The sequence below is a fragment of the Salmo salar genome, chromosome ssa22 (genome assembly GCF_905237065.1).
Source record: "Salmo salar chromosome ssa22, Ssal_v3.1, whole genome shotgun sequence".
Lineage (NCBI taxonomy): Eukaryota > Metazoa > Chordata > Actinopteri > Salmoniformes > Salmonidae > Salmo > Salmo salar.
The window spans coordinates 3,423,457-3,448,418 of NC_059463.1; the positions used below are offsets into that span (position 1 = coordinate 3,423,457).

General features: G+C 42.4%; 1 protein-coding gene across 1 annotated transcript in view; it reads right to left on the reverse strand.

Moving 5' to 3' along the window:
• Window positions 1-8,192: 8,192 nt before the first annotated feature.
• Window positions 8,193-24,962, reverse strand: part of uqcc1 (ubiquinol-cytochrome c reductase complex assembly factor 1) — a 40,575-nt gene continuing 23,805 nt past the window's right edge. The window contains exons 7-9 of the mRNA XM_014165899.2: window positions 18,737-18,814; window positions 18,339-18,452; window positions 8,193-8,902 (exon numbers count right to left, since the gene is read on the reverse strand). Coding sequence (XP_014021374.2) covers window positions 8,768-8,902; window positions 18,339-18,452; window positions 18,737-18,814 — 327 coding nt within the window. The 3' untranslated portion in view covers window positions 8,193-8,767. The remainder of the gene's footprint in view (window positions 8,903-18,338; window positions 18,453-18,736; window positions 18,815-24,962) is intronic.

Consider the following 24,962-nt stretch of genomic DNA (forward strand, 5'->3'; position numbering starts at 1 on the left):
TGATGTCAGTTTATTATTTTTAATACTTTCTCCCAAAATTCTGAAAACCTGTTTTTTCTTTGTCATTATGGGGTATTGTGTGTAGATTGATGATGATGGGGGGGGGGGACCCTTTTAGAAAACCCTTTTGCAAAAAATAGTACCCGCAAAACACCAGTCTCAATGTCAACAGTGAAGAGGCGACTCCGGGATGCTGGCCTTCTAGGCAGAATTCCTCTGTCCAGTGTCTGTGTTCTTTTGCCCATCTTAATCTTTTCTTTTTATTGGCCAGTCTGAGATATGGCTTTTTCAGAGTCGCCTCTTCACTGTTGACGTTGAGACTGGTGTTTTGCGGGTACTATTTTTTTGCAAAAGGGTTTTCTAATGATCAATTAGCCTTTTAAAATGATAAACTTGGATTAGCTAACACAACGTGCCATTGGAACACGAGTGATGGTTGCTGATAATGGGCCTCTGTACGCCTATGTAGATATTCCATTAAAAAAAAAAAATAATAATCTGCTGTTTCCAGCTACAATAGTCCTTTACAACATTAACAATGTCTACACTGTATTTCTGATCAATTTAAACGCTATTTTACACGGACAAAAAAATTGCTTTTCTTTCAAAAACAAGGACATTTCTAAGTGACCCCAAACTTTTGAACGGTAGTGTATATATATGTAACATTGGTGGTATTGCGTTTCAGGGAGGCCTTTATGCCTGCTACGTTAGATTAAGGGCTCTACACAGTCTAATGTTCCACCTCAATTCGGCTGAGAGCTCTCTCAATTCCACCCCTCCCCGTGAGTGGGATAAAGTTATTAAGTGACAATGTAGGATTAGCACTCCATTGTTTTAGTTTTTTTTGTAGTCTGCATAGAACAAACGAATGCATGGCTGCAACTTCTCCTAGTACGCTGTTACAAACCTATACCTGATGTCACCTTTATTTTATTACATAGGTTATAAGTAGGCAATGTAGGCCTATTATACATTGTTTATAGGCCTACCCAATTTTGTATGTAATAGGCAAATGGGTCTCAAGCAGTGTCAAAGATATGGCTTCTGAGTTGTGTGTCCACCTAAATTTGACAAACAGGTCCACAAGGCAAGCCTATCTGGTAGTAATTTACCTCTATTTTCAACCTGGTCTCAGAGCATTTCATATTATTCTGGATGTATTCATTTGTGGATGCCATCACTCATTTCGTATGATATGTTACTATTTACAATTCGTATTATATGTTACAAATTTGCAAAACGTATGATACATTACGAATTCTAGTTAGGTGGCTAACGTTAGATAGCTGGCTAACATTAGCTAGGCTAGGGGTTAGGGTTACGGTTAGGAGTAAGGTTAAAGGGTTATGGTTAGGGGATGTTTTAGCTAAAAGGGTTAAAGTTAGGTTAGGGGAAGGGTTAGCTAACAGGGTTAAGGTTAGGAGAAGGATTAGGCAACATGCTAAGTAGTTGCAAAGTAGGTAAAAAGTATTAAGTAGTTGAAAATATGCTAATTATCTAAAATGCTAAAGTTGACCAAGATGAGCTCCACCCACCCTACTTTTGACTTATATTACCATACCAAATATAACATATCATACTAATTTGAGTGCCTCGGATTTACCTTTACTATGTTACATCTAGTATTTGGCCTTCTAGCAATGTAAGCATTTAGATCTAATAGGCTTGCTTGATCAGGCACTCATATCATACCAGTTTGGCTATGGCTGCACTGCCACTGACTGAATAGTAAATATACGAACTAGGGAAGAGTGCATGACATTGTAGAATTTAATTTACATGTCATCTTGCATATAAAAGGCCACAAGGCAAATTATATTTAAAAAAAGCATCCACACTCGAATTAAAAGTCCTCAACAGGAAGGAAATAAGTAGCCTACATCTTCACATCTAAGGCTCAGATATTTTATTTTTGTCTTTTGCTTTGTATTTCCTTTATCTTTCAGGTCAAATTGATTAATAAAAAAATAATGATTGAACTTTCCATAATGTAAGGTTCCATTTCAAAAGAAGGATATTTAAAAATTAAACTGATCAGCGTTTAATACTTTTGATCACATTCACTGAAGAGATCCTTACTGGGGTAAGACAGATGTAGGCCCACCCATGGTGGAAACTTTCTTCCCACAAAAGCTCAAAACTAGTAACTGAAGGCACAGGATGGGGTACTCCATTATGAAGTGATGCGCAGGGTGTAGAGGTAATCAATACCCATGGTTGTAGTTACTATTTCATGTTAAGCAATATTATACCTGGTTGATATCATACATGCAATGCCTGACATCAAGCCCTTATCTACAATAACTTATCTCCGAATCAACTAATCGTCAGTCACTGAAGTGTTAACAGTACAAGTTGGGTTATTCTTGTTGATCACATTCATATCTGCTAATCTTAAAGCTGTCAAAACAGCTTAGATGTGTTCTTTCTCTAGCCACCCATTATCACGAGACAGGATTTGCCATCAGTTTGCACTACTATTACCACTGCAACTACAGTCTGTTCTTTACAAAACTAACAAATCAGGTTTAACCAGGTTCTTTCAACTCAGGTGGAGCAAAGGGAAACATGTTGAGAACCTTAACATTATTCTCCAGGAAAACAGCTACATAAAGTATTCCATAATGTGCAAAAAGCAATGATACAGGAGTTCCTGACTGACTTATGTAATAGCTTCAGGCTGTAATTTCAGTGTCTATAGTGTTCATCAATGGTGTTATATAAAATATATTTAGACAATGAGGAAGCTACACCGCTGCCCATAGTGGTGGCACAGCTCATCGTGATACAACAGCAAACACATGTGTTGTGAATAGCACATTATTTTAACAGATATAGAAATAATGAATGGAGGGGGTTTTACGCACATCCACAATAATAACAGGAGCTGGACAAAAAGAAGGTCCAATAAACAGAAAAATATCATGTTCGCTCACTGCTTTGCTGCTCCAATCACTTTTGGGACCAGCAAAATAGTAAACAGATATTCCCTTTTTAGATATGGGACCTCAACTTCTTTTCAACGGATCATTTTGAAATCACAATCAATAATACACAGCAGGATTATCTTGCTGAGTTTGAGTGGACATATATTCTCAGAAATACCAATTGGACCTTTCAAATAGGTGAAATGGTAATCATAATAATACATTGACATCCCACCAATAGTAATATGCCACCACCCATTATTCCAGTAAATACAAAAAAATGGAAGACGGCGCACTACCATTGAATTGTTGAACTACCCAGACATCTGGCATCTTTGGCACCTTCTTCCTTAGCTTTTCTGATGTTTCAGGATGGAGAACTCAAATAATGGTTTTGATCTGATTGTTTGTGAAGGGTGGTGCTAAGAGGTGCTGAAGTAATGCTTAAATAACAGGAGTTACATTCTAAATGGAAATGACAGCCACAGCCCTGCAGGGAGGGCAAGTACAAATTTGCAAAATTCGATTTGATTAAAATGAACTTGTCCCAGCAACCGCTCAGCAAAAGTTGATACAAGTCAAGGATGCCCCATATGACACAAGGCCTACACTCTCCTAATGAATTCATTCTCTGTGGAGAAATACTTTTGCTAATAAAACCATCAAACATATAAGGGTACTGTAGCACATGCTGTAGGGTTTGCATACTATACATATTCGGTAAGATGTGTCAGTCCTAAGCATTTTTTCTTATTTTTTCTTCTTCTCTCAGCTAGGGAAAACATTCCAACTTGATTCAGTCCGAAAAAAAAACGTAGCACTTATTTCCCTGTCTATTTATCAAACCAAGCTGCATCCACGTGCATGCGTTTAGGGCTCACAAGACAGGTCTAGGTTATGCTACAATCCTACTGTAGTCTTGACTAAGTATTGGATCTAAAAAAAATGTACTCTAACATGGAACGTTTCATCAGATAACCTTCTAAGCTAGCTGCTCTCACACTGCTAATCCAGTTCTCCTAGATCATGTTTAACCTCCTGGGAATTGCCTGTAAAGACTGGCTGAATAAATTGTAGTTAGATTGACAGTAGCAGATAGAGGTTCGGGTTCTTAAATGAAAGGATATAGCACAACAATTAAGAAGTGCTTGGCTTACTCTGTAGTCCTTTTCATGATAGCCTCACGTACAAAGTTACAGTGAGGGAAAAAAGTATTTGATCCCCTGCTGATTTTGTACGTTTGCCCACTGACAAAGAAATGATCAGTCTATAATTTTAATGGTAGGTTTATTTGAACAGTGAGAGACAGAATAACAAAAAAATCCAGAAAAACGCATGTCAAAAATGTTATAAAATGATTTGCATTTTAATGAGGAATATAAGTATTTGACCCCTCTGCAAAACATGACTTTGTACTTGGTGGCAAAACCCTTGTTGTCAATCACAGAGGTCAGACGTTTCTTGTAGTTGGCCACCAGGTTTGCACACATCTCAGGAGGGATTTTGTCCCACTCCTCTTTGCAGATCTTCTCCAAGTCATTAAGGTTTCGAGGCTGACGTTTAGCAACTCGAACCTTCAGCTCCCTCCACAGATGCTCTATGGAATTAAGGTCTGGAGACTAGCTAGGCCACTCCAGGACCTTAATGTGCTTCTTCTTGAGCCACTCCTTTGTTGCCTTGGCCGTGTGTTTTGGGTCATTGTCATGCTGGAATACCCATCCACGGCCCATTTTCAATGCCCTGGCTGAGGGAAGGAGGTTCTCACCAAAGATTTGACGGTACATGGCCCCGTCCATCGTCCCTTTGATGCGGTGAAGTTGTCCTTTCCCCTTAGCAGAAAAACACCCCCAAAGCGTAATCTTTCCACCTCCATGTTTGACGGTGGGGATGGTGTTCTTGGGGTCATAGGCAGCATTCCTCCTCCTCCAAACACGGCGAGTTGAGTTGATGCCAAAGAGCTCCATTTTGGTCTCATCTGACCACAACACTTTCACCCAGTTGTCCTTAGAATCAGATGTTCATTGGCAAACTTCAGACGGGCATGTATATGTGCTTTCTTGAGCAGGGGGACCTTGCGGGCGCTGCAGGATTTCAGTCCTTCACGGCGTAGTGTGTTACCAATTGTTTTCTTGGTGACTATGGTCCCAGCTGCCTTGAGATCATTGACAAGATCCTCCCGCGTAGTGCTGGGCTGATTCCTCACCGTTCTCATGATCATTGCAACTCCACGAGGTGAGATCTTGCATAGAGCCCCAGGCCGAGGGAGATTCACAGTTCTTTTGTGTTTCTTCCATTTGCGAATAATCGCACCAACTGTTGTCACCTTCTCACCAAGCTGCTTGGCGATGGTCTTGTAGCCCATTCCAGCCTTGTGTAGGTCTATCTTGTCCCTGACATCCTTGGAGAGGTCTTTGGTCTTGGCCATGGTGGAGAGTTTGGAATCTGATTTCTTGCTTCTGTGGACAGGTGTCTTTTATACAGGTAACAAGCTGAGATTAGGAGCACTCCCTTTAAGAGTGTGCTCCTAATCTCAGCTCGTTACCTGTATAAAAAAGACACCTGGGAGCCAGAAATCTTTCTGATTGAGAGGGGGTCAAATACTTATTTCCCTCATTAAAATGCTAATAATTTAAACATTTTTTGACATGCGTTTTTCTGGATTTTTTTGTTGTTATTCTGTCTCTCACTGTACAAACTCTCTCACCGTACAAACCTAACATATCTCGATGATATATTTACGGCAAATCAATCCAACGCATTTTATAAAGCTTTTTTTTCATTAGCAGTCGTCACAAAGAGGGGCGGCCGGTAGCCAAGGGGTAGCCAGTAACCGAAAGGTTGCTGTAGGGGAAAACTCCCAAGAAGGCAGGAACCTAGGAAAAAACCTAGAGGAACCAGGCTCCGATGGGTGGCCAGTCCTCTTCTGGCTGTACCGGGTAGAGACTTAAGAGTACAAATGCTTAAAATGACCTAATTTTATTAATACAATGGAAATGCCATACAGATGTTTATCCCTGCAAAATTGAGAGCATAAGTAAATTCAAATTGGAAGGGCCATCTCAGATTTTCACTGAGCAATTTGGAGTGTCATTTTTGATTGATTATATGACATCCCAATTAAAACAATTTCTCTGAAATCAACGTGGGCCACAACCCTCATGTTTTCTGAGCTAAGCTAAATCAACATACCACATTATCTCCTTAGGGAGGAAACAAGTTCTGCATTCAAGTTACTGACAGTACTGCTTACACCTAGAGATTATGCATATCACCTGAAGCGAGCTTAGCCGTGATACTACTGGGTTTGTGACGTCAAACCTCCTCCACCCATAGGCATGCACTAAACACTCCCTTAACACAGCAGGAGGGTGAGTGCTCCTCCAGGACACTCATGAAGAAAACAAATAGGAAAAAAACTGTGCAGTGTTTGAACCAGTTGACTCCCTGCTGCGGTGCCAGGGCCTCCATCCAGCTCATGGTAATAAATTGCAGCCTGACAACATTGCTCTCAACAGCTTAACGTCAACCTTTTCCAAGACGCTGTTTGTCACTCTCTGGTCTGGGCCTCGGGACATTTACAGTTTAGTACCATGGGAACACTGACTAAGCCGACTTGAGTTTGCCATTTCCTGTTTAAAGTCTGTTTGAGATTTAATATTTTGGGTAGGTTGTTAAATATAGTTTGGGGGAAGGTTGGGCGTTACACTGTATATCTCTGAGACATAGATGAGACTACTTTACTTAAACTACGGGCAAATACCACGTTTGTTTCACAACAGGAGAATAACTTTCTCATCCAACAATTCACTGGGAATATTCACTAAGGCTTCCCTCAACTTTCACCCAAACTGGAAATATAGTGGTGTTGGTTAGAGCCCTGAATTTTTCCTGGTTGAAATCACAAGGTCAAGAAAACTCAAAGGTCATCTTTGATAAGATTACCGCAGCACTATTCAGATCACAAAATAATCTTTGTACCAAAGGTGGAGCACCGATCTGAACACAAACAAGTAGAGGAAATGGGGTGACAGTGATCTGAACGCAAACAAGTAGAGGAAATGGGGTGACTGATCTGAACACAAATAAGTAGAGGAAATGGGGTGACAATGATCTGAACGCAAAAGGGTCACAGTACTGGAAGACGTAACAACAGAAGTGGCACACTGAAGCCTGCCTGGTCATGTGAGCAGGCTGTGTGGGTCATGGTGTAGTAAGTAAACACCAGGTGACAGACCTGAAGGATAATTTCACACAGGAAGACTGCGTTAGTTTTACTGCTGTCCTGATGACTGCTCTAAAACCACCGTGCTGTAAACCTGCACATGATCTCTCTCTGTTAGCAGCATAGGTCAGCGCCTGGCTGCCCGCAGAGCAAGTAGACATGGCCTAGAAAGGTACACCAAACAGGATCATATGACTATGTAGTACTAACCACTAACAACCGTATATAAAGTCCTTTTTATATAGACCTGTGGCTTAAGTGAACAATGGTGACTCCATCTTTGTTTATATCACTTTCAAGCATCATAAAATGACCAATAGCATGTTTATTCATTCCCCCATCGCTAGTTTTGGATTGTTGTCTTTCATTAAATGCGTTTTCTAAACTTTCATGGGAAATGTGACATACATCTCCCATATGAGTGTTCAAAGCATAGGTGAAAGACTGAATGGATGGGGTGATTTCACTGAATGAGAGAACTGAGAGAAGCCCTAAAACAAATGCAGGAGGTGGGACCTAAAAGGGCCCACTCCCTCCCTCACAGTCACAGACAGTCAGCTGAACAGCCACACGGATGGCCAGACACTCTCACACATTCCAAACCAAAGGTGTAAAAAAGGAAACATACAGCCCCAGAAAATATGTACCATTTCAAATTCTTTCAGATGAATTTAACAAAAAAGGGCCACATGGTGGGGCCTCTGTAATTCATTTGCAATTGGACAACTGTTATTCCTGAGAGGAGTCTGTATCTATGTCTCTTCTCCAGACCAGAGCACAAAACATCCCTTTCTTAAACACCTTTTAGACCTGTTCTCACACACACAGCCCCCAGTAGACTCTTTCCCTCTCCCAGAGCCCCTTGTGGACCAACGAGACAGCGATCTGTCAGTCAGAGGGAAACCCAACACCACCGTTTCCATGGAGAAGGCTCCATTCATTGTCAAAGACCTAAAGCAATTGGCTGAGAGCAACTGACAAACATGTATCAACTAGCACACCTGTTATGCAAAACTGGGCTACATTCATCAGGCATTTCATTACTGGTTTACAGATTTATTTTGAAGGAGGATTCATACAAACAAAAAGAAAAACAAAGATTCCTTTGAGACTTATTTCAATTAGGGCAAAAGTCCCATTTTATACATTGATGACTCGCCAGGCAACATGTATATGTTTCCCATAACGTTCTGAGAGCACTGGAAGACGGAACCGCTGCACCAGAAAAACTTAGACAGCGGGGCATGTAACCGCAAAGGCTATAAAAGAACGCTTATAAATATTATGGCATCAGAAAAAAAAAATAGTTAACTAGAAAGGATTTCTGTATCATTTTTTAAATGAAGTGCAACAAGCCGGCATCTTCTTACTCTCAAAACTTATAGGAAATGGCGGTGGATGGTATTCCCTGCCAGTCAGTTGGTTGGTTGATGGGACACTGGTTAGGGGGTTGTTTTGGAGGGTGGGTAGGGGAGGTGAAGGGAGAGAGAGGGTGTATGTTGTGTAGATCAGGTGTGAGTCCCTGCATGGCTATCCTGCCTAGAGTACAGTGTTTCTGGACACAGAGGAGTATGGGTAGAGAAGGAGGTGGAGCAGGGTGATGGGGGTGGGCGTCTTAGAGCCCAGCGTCGTTGTAGGTGGGCGTGGGGACCTTCAGGATGCTCTGTGCATTATCCTCCAGAAGGGGGCGCCAATTGACCTCCCCAGTCAGCAGGAGGTCCTCCCCGTCCAGAGCATCGATAAACTGCATCTGTGTGGAACAAGCACAGATCAAGACAAAGAAAGCACCATTAAGACTGGCACAAGGACATCATTACAGAGGCAAACTGATGCTTCATATTTTTATTATGTACTGAATAGTCAATGATAGTTTGTGGAACGTTGAAATGGTGAACCAAAACAAGTATTTTTCTCAACATAGTATTTTGTGTTGGACGAAAACTCAAGTGCTGTAAATTGTGACCCGTTTCAAGAAGCTAGGCATATGTCGCACGTCACTACTTCACAGGAGAGGCATTTTATTATTTAAATCAAAAATATGTTTTTTTTTGCAGAAATGTCTTCCGGAACATGTGAACTTTCATGTGCCTTAATAACAAACTAGTATGCCATCTGTAAATACAATTGTTAAATTACAAGCCTAGTTCTTTTAGCCACGAAAAATGGCATGAATCTTCCCGCTGGACATGATTGGCTGAGATAATGGATGGGCTGGACATGCTGAGAGAGATGAGTTCAGATTGGTGTACCACGCGTCAGTCTATAACATGAGCTGCTCAGTATGTCGATAATCCTTTCTACCACAGCTTTAGAAAGATTTGAAGAACTGCAAAAGTGTTGCTACTGCTCTCAATGTTGCTGCCCTGAATTTTACGTGTTATCGACAAAGTCAAGATCAGAGGGAAAAAAGGTTGTGATGATGACTTTCTGTAGGACAATCGTGCCATGCTGACTCTCTCGGACACTGCAAATGAATCAGATGAGGAAATCCCTGACATTTTAACTGAACCAGACATTGTAGAGTCTTCTGATGACAGTGATGGGGAAGAAACGGCATGTTGTCACGGAATAATTTTTTAACCGAGGGAGTTGAAAAGAGTCAGAAGGCTGTTGTATAAAACACCTGTCTCCGGATTACATCTTCAAACTAACGGCAACTATGGCATATATGACAGAGGGAGAAGCGTTCATCCATGTATACGGGTAAGAGTTTAGCAAGCTACATTTTCAGATATATGTTTCGAATTTTGTCAGAAATTGTTTTCAGTGCCAGTTAAAGCATACTGTTAGCTAGCTAGCTAATGTTGTGTATGATCTGTGTAGTAATATTATTTCTATCTCAGGAATACATTTGCATTGCTAGCTAACATTGAACCTAGTTGGTTAGCTTTAGCTACCTACAGATTCATGCATGGTACTAATGTTATGAGTTGGTATTATGGCTAATTGTTTAGCTAGCTAGCAACATGTCTAAAAAATGACTCCACTATGCAAGTAACCATTTCACTGAACCGTTTACACCTTCTGTATCCTGTGCATGTGACAAATAAACTTTGATTTTATTTGATATAGTGTGTGTTTACCAGAGATGGTAATGTGAAGAACAACATGACCTGCACCAAAGTCAAATGATGATAACTATAGGCAAACGAGACAGTCCAAGTACAACCATTCTCAGGTAGAATGCCCTGCTTTTATTTCGTCACACTCACAACCGTAAGCTATTTCCTGTAATTAGCGTGCCATTAACGAGCTCTGACTGGGAAAAGTACATTTGTAGGGTCATCCAACTCGGAATCACTGGCCTCTTTCTAGAGGTCTGACTTTCTGACCTGAAGATCACTGACTTCATGATTTTACCTAATTTCCCCCATCCAAACCGCTATGAAATACCTTTTCAATAACCAGAAATATTTTATTTTCAAACTGAAAGTAAAAGACGCAAAAATAAAACTTAAATGGGAAGTATAGAAATCGCACACACACAGAACTTACACCCAAAAAGTTACATATTGCATCTTTAATTAAGTGTCTTGAGCTCATGGAAGGAGCATTTGATGAAAGTAACTAGTGTATCTAACGATGCAGTGGCAATGCCAGTGCAGTGAGCCACCACTGTACGTGACTTCGTCGCTGGGGAAGGGGCCGACGGCCTGCGATTACCTCTCCTCTTGTGTGTCATCAGGCATGGCCAGGTTTTATGTGCTGCACCTGTGATTTAACAGCTCTGGCCCACTTGATTAACAAACCTGTTTTCTTTGCAATGCCTTTTCTCCCAGTCTCTCATTTCCTCTACCTTTCAAGAGCTCGACTACGCTCTTGAAATCCCTGCGAGCTCAGAGAAACAGTATCTTTTTTTTCCCCCTCTTGAAAAGTCACCCCTTGTCTCATAAATTCCTGGCAGTGCCTGTAATGTAAGCTAGCTAACTGCAACCTGTGGCATGGCCCTAGGGCAGGGCCCTGTCTCTGTGTGCAGTGATGCGAGGACACCTTTAATGCAAGCAGGCAGGAGTAGGTCAGGCCCTAGACAACGTACACACCAATAACTCAGGACTACAGGACCAAGGGGGGGTGCCAGTGGAGTGGCCGTCACCGCAGTCACATGTTCCCAACGCCACTTTCACATGTTTTCGTACTAACATCAGTTTCACTGTCGCCATGCCGGCTTGGGTTGAGGAAACAGTCAAATGCTTGATTTAGTTTGACTGTAAATATGACACCTTTAACCCTTTACACTCGTAGAAATAGGCCTATATGGATATGGTCAAATGTAATGTTTCTAACAGAATAACTATAAAAAGCATTATGTATGACCATAGTAGCAATTGAAAGAGAACATTTAGGAGATTGTTAGATCAAAAGGTGAGGACAAAAGCTCACCTGACAAGACTTGAATCCAAACAGACTTGATTTTGTGCATTTTACCAGTGGTGGAAAAAGTACCCAAGTAAAATAAAGATATCTTAAAAGAAAATGACAAGTAAAAGTCACCCAGTAAAATACTACTTGAGTAAAAGTATTGGATTTTAAATATACTTAAGCATCAAAAATGCTAGAAATAATTACAAATTCCTTATCTTAAGCAACACTGATTTGTTTTATTCACAGGTAGCTAGGGGCACACTCCAACACTTAGACATCATGAAGCATCAAAGGCAGTAGTGATGACTGCGTTCTTTGATAAGTGCGTGAATTGGACATTTTCCCTGTCCTCCTTCAGCATTCGAAATGTGTCAGGGAAAATGGGTGCCAGGGAAAATGTATGGGAATTAAAAAGTTCATTTTCTTTAGGAACGTAGAGGGCTAAAAGTTGTCAAAAATATAAATAGTACTGTAGATACCCCAAAACACAATTTAAGTAGTACTTCAAAGTATTTTTTTTAACTTATGTTACACCACTGTATTTTATATTTACTGTAGTTTCCACAGCATTTGTCAATAACGAAATCTGAAAATACACTGGACATTTTGGAGTAGGTGCAAGATAGGAAAAAAGGTTTGAGCGAGGTCTAACATGGTGTCTCCAAGTTGCCACTAGGGATGCCCCTGACCAAAAAAAATACATCTTGGTCGACAGAGACTTGTCTGTTCTCTCGACCAATCGATTGAACATTTTAATTATGTTTTTTCTCCATATATAGAGACATGCTATATGTTTTAACCAAATCAGCTATAGTACCAGTCAAGGGTTTTTCTTCATTTTTACTATTTTCTACATTGTAGAATAATATTGAATACTTCAAAACTATGAAATAACAAGAAATTTGAGATTCTTCAAAGTAGCCACCCTTTGCACACACTTGGCATTCTCTCAACCAGCTTCACCTAGAATGCTTTCCCAACAGTCTTGAAGGAGTTCCCACATATGCTGAGTACTTGTTGGCTGATTTTCCGTCACTCTACGGTCCAACTCATCCCAAACCATCTCAATTGGGTTGAGGTCGGGTGATTTGAGGCCAGGTCGTCTGATGCAGTACTCCATCACTCTCCTTCTTGGTCAAATAGCCCTTACACAGCATGGAGGTGTGTTTTGGGTCATTGTCCTGTTGAGAAACAAATTATATAGTGGGACTAAGCACAAACCAGATGGGATGGCGTATCGCTGCAGAATGCTGTGGTAGCCATGCTGGTTAAGTGTGCCTTGAATTCTAAATAAAATCAGACAGTGTCACCAGCAAAGCACCCCGTCCTCCATGCTTCATGGTGGGAACCACACATGCGGAGATTATCCGTTCACCTACTCTGCGTCTCATAAAGAAACAGCGGTTGGAACCAAAAATCTCAAATTTGGACTCATGAGACCAAAGGACAGATTTCCACCGGTCTAATGTCCATTGCTCATGTTTCTTCTAGCGCAAGCAAGTCTCTTCTTCATATTGGTGTCCTTTTAGTAGTGGTTTCTTTGCAGCAATTCGACCATGAAGGCCTGATTCACGCAATCTCCTCTTAACAGTTGATGTTGAGATGTGTCCGTTACTTGAACTCCGTGAAGCATTTATTTGGGCTGCAATTTCTGAGGCTGGTAACTGAACTTATCCTCTGCAGCAGATGTGACTCTGGGTCTTTCTTTCCTGTGGCAGTCCTCATGAGAGCCAGTTTCATCATAGCGCTTGATAGTTTTTGCGACTGCATTTTACATTTTTTCCAGATTGACTGACCATGTCTAAAAGTAATGATAGAAACTATTTGAGCTGTTCTTGCCATAATATAGACTTGGCCTGTACTCTGGAGCGAGATCGATTTTAGAGGTGGAGGGTCCGTCATGGTCTGGGGCAGTGTGTCACAGCATCATCGGACTGAGCTTGTTGTCAGTGCAGGCAATCTCAACGCTGTACATTACAGGGAAGACATCCTCCTCCCTCATGTGGTACCCTTCCTGTAGGCTCATCCTGACATGACCCTCCAGCATGACAATGCCACCAGCCATACTGCTCATTCTATGTGTGATTTCCTGAAAGACAGGAATGTCCATGTTCTGCCATGGCCAGCGAAGAGCCCGGATCTCAATCCCATTGAGCACGTCTGAGACCTGTTGGATCGGAGGGTGAGGGCTATGACCATTCCCCCCAGAAATGTCCGGGAACTTGCAGGTGCCTTGGTGGATGAGTGGGGTAACATCTCACAGCAAGAACTGGCAAATCTGGTGCAGTCCATGAGGAGGAGATGCACTGCAGTACTTAATGCAGTTGGTGGCCACACCAGATACTGACTGTTACTTTTGACCCCCCCCCCCCTTTGTTCAGTGACACATTATTCCACTTCTATTAGTCAAATGTCTGTGGAACTTGTTCAGTTTATGTCTCAGTTGTTGAGTATTGTCATGTTCATACAAATATTTACACATGTTAAGTTTGCTGAAAATAAACGCAGTTGACAGTGAGAGGACGTTTCTTTTTTTGCTGAGTGTGTGTGTGTGTGTGTGTGTGTGTGTGTGTGTGTGTGTGTGTGTGTGTGTGTGTGTGTGTGTATGTATGTATGTATGTATATATATATATACACACACAAAATATATGGCGCTGTACAACATGACGGTCGGCAGTACAGCACTGGGCTATTTAGCCAAAGAATCCCCATGTCGTGCGGGCAGGGCACGCGGGAGACCGGTGTTCAATTCCCCGACGGGAAGGAAGTAGTAGGCTGTCCTTGTAAATTAGAATTTGTTTTTAACTGACTTGCCTAGTTAAATAAAAGATTACACAAAGAGCATAACATTTCTGAACCCACATTTTTTTATTCTAGTCTAACCAATACCCAAACGGAGATTAAGTGAAAATAAAAATCTCATTGATTTATCAAGACCAGCCTCCATGCTTGTCTCAGAGCAGTGCAAAACTGTGCTAAAATAGTTGTAGGCTTTTGCTTCAAATCCTATTGCTTCTAACTTCAATATGCTCTATAATTAAATAAGACCTACACCACTTGTAACAGCACATTACTCAACACCAGTGAGACTCATGTCGCCTACGGTAGACCTACAGTATTTCGAAAAATATGACGTGACTCTCCGCCAATAATTACATAGAGGATTGGAGGATATTTCTGTAATTCAGTGATATTTATTCCCATAGTAATTCATTATGGATCCATTACCAAATCAACATCTGCCTTTCAAAATAGTTTATTTATCATTACTTTATTAATGAAAGCATAAAGATGCCATTATTTGTTACATTGTTTTAGTTTGAACCTGCAGACTGACACTAAGAACAGAACAGCGGGAACATTTCCCTAGTCAATGCCATTATTAGTGCAATGCCCTTAAATATTTGAGATTATTTTGTTTTCAAATAATGTAAAATGAGCGAGAAAAAGCCCATTCTTGAACATGGGGTGAGACATTGTTACTAATTTGTTTTTAGAGGGAAAAAAACCTTGTCATCTCGTGGGTCTCCCAGTCGAGGCCAGCATGGGTATTGAACCAGCATCTGTAGCAACACATCTTGCACTGCTATGGTGTCTTAGACCTTTGTGCCACTCAGGCGCTGTACAACGTGACCAGTCAGAGTGGCCTACAGTAAGAGCAAAATAATAATAATCCTAACAAAATAAAAACCTGAGTGTAACAGTTTTAGTAAGTAATACTGAAGTCGTGCACAATTATCAGTTTCTATTTAGGTTTATGTAGCCCATTCATTGTTAGAGCACCGATTATGCTTTTGGGTCCTACTAACTCCCCCTTGCGCTGGTCTGGAGCAATGAAGTGGTGATACAGGGTACCGTACTAAACCACAAATTACCTCTAAATCCCATGGCATAAGCTTGCAACTTTTAAAGGAGGAACCACTGTACACTAAGCCTACTAATGATAATGACATTACCATAATAGTTAAATAAATGACACTGAACAAAAACAAATGCAACAATTTCAAAGATTTTATTGAGTTACAGTTAATAAGGAAAATCAGTCAATTTAAATAAATTCATTAGGCCCTAATCTATGGATTTCACGACTGTTGGTCACAGACACCTTAAAAAAATAAAAAAATAACCAGTGTCGGGTGTGACCACTATTTGCCTCATGCAGCTCGATACATCTCCTTCTCATAGAGTTGATCAGGCGGTTGATTGTGGCCTGTGGAATATTGTCTCACTAATGGCTGTGCGAAGTTTCTGGGTACTGGCGGGAACTGGAACACGCTGTTGTACACGCTGATTCAGAGCATCCAAAACATAATCAATGCAGGTCATGGAAGAACTGGGACATTTTCAGCTTCCAGGAATTGTGTACAGATCCTTGGGCCATGCATTATCATGCTGAAACAGGAGGTGATGATGGTGGTGGATGAATGGCATGACAATGAGCCTCAGGATCTCAACACGGTATCTGTGCATTCAATTTGCCATTGATTAAATTGCAATTGTGTTCGTTGTCTGTAGCTTATGCCTGCCCATACCATAACCCCACCACCATGGGGCACACCAAACTGCTCGCCCACACGACACCATGGCTGTCTGCCATCTGCCGGTACAGTTGAAACCAGGATTCATCCATGAAGTGCACACTTCTCCAACATGCCAATGGCCATCCAAGGTGAGAATTTTCCCACTGAAGCTGGTTACGACGCCAAACTGCAGTCAGGTCAAGACCCTGGTGAGGATGATGAGCACGCAGATTAGGTTCCCTGAGATGGTTTCTGACAGTTTGAGCAGTTCTTCTTTGGTTGTGCAAACCCACAGTTATCAGCTGTCCAGGTGGCTCATCTCAGACCATCCCGCAGGTGAAGAAGCCGGGTGTGGAGGTCCTGGGCTGGCGTGGTTACACATGATCTGCAGTTGAGGCCAGTTGGACATACTTCCAAATTCTCTAAAATGAGGTTGGAGGTGACTTGTGGTAGAGAAATTAACATCAAATTATCTGGCAACAGCTCTGGTGGACATTCCTGCAGTCAGCATTCCAATTGCATGCTCCCTCAAAACATCTGTGGAATGATGTTGTGTGACAAAACTGTACATTTTAGAGTGGCCTTTTACTGTCCCCAACACAAGGTGCACCTGTGTAAAGATCACACTGTTTAATCAGCTTCTTCTATGCCACACCTGTCAGGTGGATGGATTATCTTGGCAAAGGAAAAATGCTCACAAACAGGGATGTAAACAAATTTCGGCACAAAATCTGACAGAAATAAGTTTTTTGTGTGTATGGAAAATTTCTGGGATCTTTTATTTCAGTTGATGAAACATGGGACCAACACAACATGTTGCATTTATATTTTTGTATAGTAACTAGGGCTGGGAAGATATCAGTATCGCAATATTTTTCCATGGCAACTGTCACGGATTACATTTCGAAAGTAACCTACCCAACCCTGATTGCGTTGTCGTCAGCTCCAATTAGAATCTTAGTCCGTTATAGACTAGTTTGTTAAATAGCCTACAGAAACAAAATAAAATGTAGGCCTATCCCATATTTACTAAATATGTTGAACATTGCATGGCTTTAATATGGAAACATAGCATTCACAATTTTGCACTGATATAAGCCTACTGTAAATTCTAATAAAACAACTTGTTTTAAAATAGGCTGTGTCAAAATACAGTTACAGCCACAATAATTGCTGCCCGTGAGCATATAATATTAGGCCTAAGACAATGTAGACTATGGAGTGGCTTACGGACATCCAAACTTTTCACAGGAGCTGAAGGGGGAATGTCCACTCACCATAACAGCTCCCAAATAAATAAATAAATAAAATATCTCACAATCTCTGTTGATATAGCCAGTAGTGATTTTGTTACGGAATTCCTGATATTTAACAGTTAGGTCCAACAGAGGAAAGTGGAAGATGCATTTTCGGACAAAATTAAAAAGAAAACATTTATATTAAAATAACTTGATGTTCCGAAACAGGCTTCCTACAGTCACTGACACACTTCATGAAATGTGCATTGCACATAAATCCAAACTTTTCACAGAAGCTGTGCAAAATAATATCAAATGTAAATAAAAAGATTTGGGATATCTGTTGACATTAGTGATGTAAGCCTACAGTACTGTGTGCCTCTCTGCTGTCAAAATAAAATGCCATAACCAATCGCGTTCCCCATAAACCTGCTTTTGGTCAGTCTTAAATATCCTTAGTTGTGCATATTGGTGCATGTTTTTAAGGACACACCTATATTTACATCCCTCCCACCTCAGCACAAGCGAGCTGACGTTAGACAGGTAAATTGCCGAACCTGGCATAAGCTGTGGAACATGCCAGTGTCAGTTTTAACATGACGAAATGTTAATCTTTTTTTGTGAACAATTGTCTTCAAATTCCACTCTGGAGAGCCTAGTTTTCTTTATTTTTTGTTATTTAAACATTCAGTTTAAATAACTAAAATGAATATAAACTAGGCTCTCTAGAGTGCCCTTTTCAAATATTTCCTCAGGAATCCCAGCCATTCCATGTATTTGAACTATTCCAGAACTAGCACACCTGATTTAACTTGTCAACTAATCATCAAACCCTTGAATAGGTGAATTAGGTGAGCTAGTTCAGGGCTACAACAAAATTGTGAAATGTCTGGGGGTCCCCACGTCCCTCAGGTCTTTCAAAACCTGAAGTCAGGGCAGATTCTTTTTGGGTGCAGGCTGAAAACTGAGGCCAAAAACATTGGTTTTCTTTATTTGGGGAACCACTGAGGACTAGGGTCCTCGTATCCCATCTGTGGTGATATGGAGGGTCATCTTCCTTTCTCACCTGTTTACGGACGTACTCCACCATGAGCTCCAGCTGCCTGGGGTCCTCGCACTGGCGGTTGAAAATGTTCCTCCACAGGGCGGCTGCCAGCACCCCATCGTCCGAAAGGATTCCCTTCAAATGCAACAACACAGAGGTGAATCATGGTTGTCGTCTTCACTGTGTTGTCAAATAGCACTGAGGACTGGACCAGACCGAACACAGTGGCTCCTGCAGGACCGTTCCACCAGTCAGGCCTAGAACAGCACCACGACATGCTAGCTGCTGATCTGTTCCCAAGCAGGCTTGGTCTCTGGGGCCCTTCCATTCCCAGTCATCATTTCCAGTGTGTGTTGTGTTTTATACTATCTGCCACAGCTGAGGCAAAGATAACCCTAATGGTCAAAGCCAGGTCTTACCTCATCATATCCAAAAATAGCAGCATAGAAAGTCTCTGTCATAGCCCTCATGCTTTCCTTCCGGTGAATGGCATCAATCTAGATGGGTGAAAGAGAGGAGGGGAAGGAGGGATATGGGTTAGCCAGCTGCAGAGCAAGGACCTACGTTGGTATTAACACTATTTTGGGTAAACAGTCCCAATGCTACTGCTTTGCTTGAGTTCCTCAAATTTGGTCACATTTTCCACATCAAGCGCACGCACACACACTTTCCCCTCCTGAAATATAAATAACCTTTTCCTTGAGCTGTTGGAGCCAGTTTATAGTGCTGGACTAGGTTGAGAGTAGGGGATCTTTGTGGCCACTCACTGAGTGTGTCCAGCAGGTGGAGTAAACTATCCTTACATAAATACACAGGTACAGCACTCATACTTACATACAGTACTGTATTAGGTACACCAAGGACACTAATAATACTCAGGGAGTTTAGATAATGAATGTATTGTAATAGACTAGGGGAGTAAAACAGAACTCAGTAGGCTATGACAAGAATGAAATCAGAGGTCGCCTCGAGGAATCTTCCATACAAACTCAGCAGCTTGAAAAACGGTAACCTGGAAGCGGTTTGAGAACTCAATAGATGAGGACCTAGTTTTACCGGTTCAACATGCCCAATTTCACATTTCAGGTGTGATGAGACACGCATTGAAAATAGGTCAATTTGGAGCAGGTGTGATAAGACAGGAGTAGAACTCTTACTTAGAACAATTACAAGGCCTAAAAGACAAGTATGAGTCCCTTAACCTCTGCTCTGTGCAATTCTCCACAGTAACATACATGCTGCAATCTCTGGTGTTTTTGGATTCATTTAAAAAAAGTGATCTCATTTATTAAAAATCAGTTTAAGGGTTTACACATTTTCTTCCCCTCATGCTTTAAACTGTGGAATACTGCAGGGCAGCGGCCTTGGGCCACTTCTTCACTTAATAAACTCAGCAAAAAAAAGAAACGTCCTCTCACTGCCAACTGCGTTTATTTTCAGCAAACTTGTTCCTAAATATTTGTATGAACATAAGACTCAACAACTGATACATAAACTGAACAAGTTCCACAGACATGTGACTAACAGAAATGGAATAATGTGTCACTGAACAAGGGGGGGGGGGTCAAAATCAAAAGTAGCAGTCAGTATCTGGTGTGGTCACCAGCTGCATTAAGAACTGCAGTGCATCTCCTCCTCATGGACTGCACCAGATTTGCCAGTTCTTGCTGTGAGATGTTACCCCACTCTTCCACCAAGGAACCTGTAAGTTCCCGGACATTTCAGGGGGGAATGGTCCTAGCCCTCACCCTCCAATCCAACAGGTCCCAGACGTGCTCAATGGGATTGAGATCCGGGCTCTTTGCTGGCCATGGCAGAACATTGACATTCCTGTCTTTCAGGAAATCAGCCATACTGCTTGTTTTGTGCGTGGTGGCATTGTCATGCTAGAGGGTCATGTCAGGATGAGCCTGCAGGAAGGGTACCACATGAGGGAGGAGGATGTCTTCCCTGTAACGCACAGCGTTGAGATTGCCTGCAATGACAACAAGTTCAGTCCGATGATGCTGTGACACACCGCCCCAGACCATGACGGACCCTCCACTTCCAAATCGATCACGCGCCAGAGTACAGGCCTTGGTGCAACGCTCATTCCTTTGACGATAAACTAAAATCCGACCATCCCCCCTCGTGAGACAAAACTGTGACTCGTCAGTGAAGAGCACTTTTTGCCAGTACTGTCTGGTCCAGCGACAGTGGGTTTGTGCCCATAGGCGACATTGTTGCCGGTCTGGTGAGGACCTGCCTTACAACAGGCCTACAAGCCCTCAGTCCAGCCTCTCGCGGACAGTCTGAGCACTGACAGAGGGATTGTGCGTTCCTGGTGTAACTCGGGCAGTTGTCGTTGCCATCCTGTACCTGTCCTGCAGGTGTGATGTTCAGATGTACCAATCCTGTGCAGGTGTTGTTAGATGTGGTCTGCCACTGCGAGGACGATCATCTGTCCGTCCTGTCTCCCTGTAGCGCTGTCTTAGGCATCTCCCAGTACGGACATTGTAATTTATCTATCTGCCGTCCTCATGCCTCCTTGCAGCATGCCTAAGGCACGTTCACACTGATGAGGGACCCTGGGCATCTTTCTTTTGGTGTTTTTCCAGAGTCAGTAGAAAGGCCTCTTTAGTGTCCTAAGTTTTCATAACTGTGACCTTAATTGCCTACCGTCTTTAAGCTGTTAGTGTGTTAGCGACTGTTCCACAGGTGCATGTTCATTCATTGTTTATGGTTCATTGAACAAGCATGGGAAACAGTGTTTAAACCCTTTAGAATGAAGATCTGTGAAGTGAATTTGATTTTTATGAATTATCTTTGAAAGACAGGGTCCTGAAAAAGGGACGTTTCTTTTTTTGCTGAGTTTATATACACCAACGACCTTCCTTATGCCTAATCTGAAACTTAAGCTACTATATTTGCAGATTTTTTTATTTAACTAGGCAAGTCAGTTAAGAACAAATTCTTATTTACAATGACGGCCTACCAAAAGGCCTCCTGCGGGGACGGGAGCTTAAACACACACACCCGTTCAAAAGTTTGGGGTCACTTAGAAATGTCCTTGTTTTTGAAAGAAAATGACATTAATGGACATTTTTTGTCCATTAAAATAACATCAAATTGATCAGAAACACAGTGTAGACTTTGTTAATGTTGTAAATGACCATTGTAGCTGGAAACGGCAGACTGTCTATGAAATAGCTACATAGGCCCATTATCAGCAACCGTCACTCGTGTGTTTCAATGGCACGTTGTGTTAGCCAATCCAAGTTTATCCTTTTAAAAAGGCTAATTGATCATTAGAAAACCCTTTTGCAATTATGTTAGCACAGCTGAAAACTGTTGTCCTGATTAAAGAAGCAATAAAACTGGCCTTCGTTAGACTAGTTGCGTATCTAACCTTCTTCTGAAACTCGTCTATTCTTGTTCTGAGAAATGAAGGCTATTCCATGCGAGAAATTGCCAAGAAACTGAAGATCTCGTACAATGCTGTGTACTACTCCCTTCACAGAATAGTGCAAACTGGTACTAGCCAGAATAGAAAGAGTGGGAGGCCCTGGCGCACAACTGAGCAAGAGGACAAGTACATTAGAATGTCTAGTTTGAGAACCAGACGCCTCACAAGTCCTCAACTGGCAGCTTCATTAAATAGTACCCGCAAAACACCAGTCTCAATGTCAACAGTGAAGAGACGACTCCGGGATGCTGGCCTTCTAGGCAGAGTTGCAAAAAAAAGCCATATCCTCAGACTGGCCAATAAAAATAAAAGATTAAGATGGGCAAAAGGACACTGGACAGAGAAACTCTGCCTAGAAGGCCAGCATCCTGGAGTCGCTTCTTCATTGTTGACGTTGAGACTGGTGTTTTGCGGGTACTATTTAATGAAACAGCCCGTATATGTCAGCCTTGTACTGGTCTGTAGCTCCATTGTCCAGGTAAAGACAGAATATGCACTCGCAAAGCCATCTGCTCAGTGCCACGTTAACACTGTGGGGAACAAGGGGTCCCTTCATTTTAGTAACCCTCTCCTCTGGAGTTACATGGGCTTGCCCCGGTGGTGCCCTCAGGCCAGTTGGGTAGAGGAGCAGGAAAATGAGGCCAGGTTGAGGCAGTGCCAAGTGAGGCTTGAGCTGCCAGGGCACAGGAGTGGTTAAGCTTTGGGAGAAGGTATACGACTGAGCTTACAGCGAGGGCCCCGCTACTGCAGTCATTATCAATCTTTACAGCTCGGGTTCTCATTCCCCCACCACTGTCGAGAATGAAGTCACGCCAACGGATGCCCAAATCCTCCATGGAAAACAGGCTTTAACGAGGCATGTTTGGGTGACCGGAGCATGGAGAGCAGCGACCTTTGACTTCAGGTGTTCCTGGCGTGGTATGGAACTACAATGTACAATATTGTTGGCCTATACACAGGACACACAAAGATGCTTCATGTTTCGGGATGGCTCTATCAGCTGATTCCAACTATTTAGTAGTGGATCAGCGCCCTGTAAAAGCTGGCCCACACAGAGGATTACTCCAAATAGCTGGCAGCAGCTAGGCCGCCTCAGTTGGGCTAAATAATACTGATAATGACCGAATACATTTTCCCTAGACAGACACCTGAAAATGTGAGGCTTTTCGTATAAAAATCCAATGCTGAAACCTTTCCTTCTTGATTTACAGTCTGCTCAGAAGGAGCGGTGTTACCGCATGGAAAAGCTGTCTGGATGGGCAAGTAAAACATGAAAATGGGCGAAGATCGAGGCGGCCTCAGACATTAGTGTGAGCGCAGTAAAAAATATACGAGGGCATGGCCTTTGAAAATGGAGACATTGACATTTGTTTTACAAGGAAGGTCTTCATTTGTCAGACATCTTTCTCTATTACAAGTCAACCATAAATCAATTTTGAAGACTTCAACATGAAAGTTATAGAAAAGTATTACTTAAAGCTCCAAGGGGGAATCTTGACTTGATAACCAGGCAAATCATTCCTTACAACGAATAGACGGTGGGGGACAGGACATTTGACTTTCCTACTGTGCATATAGCTGGTGAAATTGTTGGCCAGCATCCAACTCTGTACATGTTGACATGACTGACAGCCACATGTATAGGTAACTGCCAAAATAAAGGAAACACAAAGTGCTTGAATATGGCATTGGGCCACCACATTACATTTTAGTAATTTAGCAGACAATCTTATCCAGAGCAATTTACAGTGCATTCATCTTAAGATAGTAAGTACATTTTTCCTCAAATTATTTTATTTAAGCCTTATTTTACCAGGTAAATTGACTGAGAACACATTTACAGCAACAACCTGGGGAATAGTTACAGGGGAGAGGGGGGATGAAAATGCTGTTTAATCAGCTTCTTGATATACCACACCTGTCAGGTGGCTGGATTATCTTGGCAAGCGAGAAATGCTCACTAACAGGGATGTAAACAAATTTGTGCACACAATGAGAGAACGCTTTTGCTTATGGAACATTTCTGGGATCTTTTAGTTTTGCTCGTCAAACTTGGGACTAACACTTTACATGTTGCGTTTATATTTTTCTGTAAACTGGGGATGATTAGGTGGCCAAGATGGTATGAAGGCCAGATTGGGAATTTAGCCAGGACACCGGGATTAACACCCCTACTCTTACGATAAGTGACATGAGATCTTTAGTGACCACAGAGAGTCAGAACACCCGTTTAACGTCCCATCCTACACAGGGCAATGTCCCCAATCACTGCCCTGGGGCATTGGGGTATGTTTTTAGACCAGAAGAAAAGGGTGCCTCCTACTGGCCCTCCAACACCACTTCCAGCAGCATCTGGTCTCCCATCCAGGGACTGACCAGGACCAACCCTGCTTAGCTTGAAGTAAGCCAGCAGTGGGATGCAGGGTGGCGTGCTGCTGGCTTTAAATTAGCTATCAGTAAAGTCAGTCCGGGGGGGGTTAGATGTTTTCAGAAGATAGCTTCAGGAGGAAGCTGGTTCCACCATTGGGGCTTTGACTGGGCTGAGTAAGAGCTGCCCTCCTGTATGGGTAAGAGAGACCAGAAATTACAGAACAGTACTCGGGTTGGAGTGTAGGGTTTGAGCATAGCCTGAAGGTAGGGAGGGGACGTTCCTCTCACTGCTCCTTAGGCAAGTACCATGGTGTTGTAGTGGATGCAAGCTTCAACTGGAAGCCAGTGGAGTATGCGGAGGAGCGGGGTGACATGGGAGAATTTGGGAAGGTTGAACACCAGTCGGGCTGCAGCATTTTGGGTAAGTTGCAGGGGTTTGATGACACAAGCGGGGAGCCCAGTCAACAGCAAGTTGCAGTAGTCCAGGCAGGAGATGACAAATGCCTGGATTAGGACCTGCACCGCTTCCTATGTGCGATAGGAGCAGTTGTAGAGTATGAAACTTCAGGAGCAAGTCACTGCTTTGATGTTTGCAGAGAATGCCAGGATGTTGTCCAGGGTCACGCCAATGTTCTTTGCACTCTGGGAAGTGGACACTGGAGTAGTCACCATGATGGAGAGGTCATGGAGAGGGCAGGCTTTCTCTGGGAAGAAGAGCAGCTCAGTCTTGTCAAGGTTGAGCTTGAGGTGGTGGGCCGAGATATCTGCAGGCACGACGGAGCGATGCGAGTCGCCACCTGGGTGTCAGAAAGGGGGGGGAGGGGAGTAGA